Raw genomic sequence first — 1,453 nt, 5'->3', positions numbered from 1 at the left:
CCAGCCTGGTCTACAGAGCTAGTTCCAGGACAGGCTCCAAAGCCACAGAGAAACCCTGTCTCGAAAAAACCAAAAAAAAAAAAAAAAAAAAAAGGTTGAGTGGGCATGGGGCTAGGGCGCTTGAATTAGAATTGAGGAGGTTTAGTTAAGCTAAGGGTCAGATCTATTGGGATCAGAGTTAGGTGTGGGGTCAATATTAGATTCAGGGCTGAGGTTAGAGTGCTCATTTGAGACACTATCAGGTGTAGCCTTGATTGGAGTAGGTTAGTAGGGTTACGTTTGAGGTCAGCATTGGGGTCTGGGCTGGGCACGGTCAGGGTTGGGGCCAGGTGGATCTGGCTTTGGCTTGCTTGGGGGTGTGGCAACTACGGACAGGAGGCGCTAGCCTCCAATGGCCCCTTTATTTTCTCAGAACTTCATCAAAGCCAAGCAGTACCCACCAAGCACACAGGTTGAGGTGCAGAACGACGGGGCGGAGTCAGCCATCTTCCAGCAGCTCTTCCAGAAGTGGACCGTGCCCAATCAGACCACAGGCCTGGGCAAAACATACACTGTGGGCTCCGTGGGTGAGAAGCCACGCTCCCTCAGCTCCCTGGGGGGTACTGAGAGCCTAGGGGACTAAAGAAGCTCAAGAACTATCACCAGAAAGGAGCTAACATAACTTGCCATGGAATGGGACGGGGTTGAGCCTCCCTGGGAACCAAACACTTCTCACCAGACTGTATTTGCTCCATCACTGTGGTTTCCCTGACAAGCTGGGGGATGGGTGTAAGGCGGTGCTTGAGGTCTAAATGCTTCCAGGGAATCAGACCAAATAGAGCTCTGTCTTGATCCTGATTCCTGATCCTGCTTCCCTGATTAGGTCAGTGCCTTAGGGGCAGGGAGCTGTCACTTAGGTGTCCCTCTCTCCGTCTGTGTGGCTTTGGATAGGTAGTTAAATCTGTCTGGCTTTAGTTTCTTCGACTATTGTGTTGGTCTACAAATCCCAGCACTCAGGACTGTAGAGAGGGTGTGGGGCACCTCACCTAGTGACAGTTCGTGTCCTCATCTCTCCAGCCAAGGTGGAACAGGTGAAGTTTGATGCTGCGTCCATGCATGTACAGCCTCAAGTGGCTGCCCAGCAGAAGATGGTGGACGACGGGAGTGGGGAGGTGCAGGTGAGTGAAGGAAGGAGGACAGGCTGGTGGGAAAGGGGTAACCCAGGCTGGACCTCATACAGGTCTGATTTTGCTCCCAGGTGTGGCGCATCGAGAACTTAGAGCTGGTGCCTGTGGATTCCAAGTGGCTGGGCCATTTCTATGGTGGCGACTGCTACCTGCTGCTCTACACCTACCTCATAGGCGAGAAGGAACACTACCTGTTGTATATCTGGCAGGTGAGGTCCTGCCCACCCCACTGGCAGCACAGTTGCTCAGCTCCCACATCCTACCTGCAGCACAGCTGCTCAGCTCCC

General features: G+C 53.3%; 1 protein-coding gene across 1 annotated transcript in view; it reads left to right on the top strand.

Annotated features, from left to right (window-relative positions):
- Positions 1-1,453, top strand: part of Vil1 (villin 1) — a 22,001-nt gene that overhangs the window by 6,046 nt on the left and 14,502 nt on the right. The window contains exons 9-11 of the mRNA XM_026786390.1: positions 413-566; positions 1,057-1,157; positions 1,238-1,375. Coding sequence (XP_026642191.1) covers positions 413-566; positions 1,057-1,157; positions 1,238-1,375 — 393 coding nt within the window. The remainder of the gene's footprint in view (positions 1-412; positions 567-1,056; positions 1,158-1,237; positions 1,376-1,453) is intronic.

The sequence above is a fragment of the Microtus ochrogaster genome, linkage group LG4 (genome assembly GCF_000317375.1).
Source record: "Microtus ochrogaster isolate Prairie Vole_2 linkage group LG4, MicOch1.0, whole genome shotgun sequence".
Lineage (NCBI taxonomy): Eukaryota > Metazoa > Chordata > Mammalia > Rodentia > Cricetidae > Microtus > Microtus ochrogaster.
The sequence above is the reverse complement of the archived record's forward strand: the minus strand, read 5'-3'. Positions and strand labels throughout refer to the sequence as shown.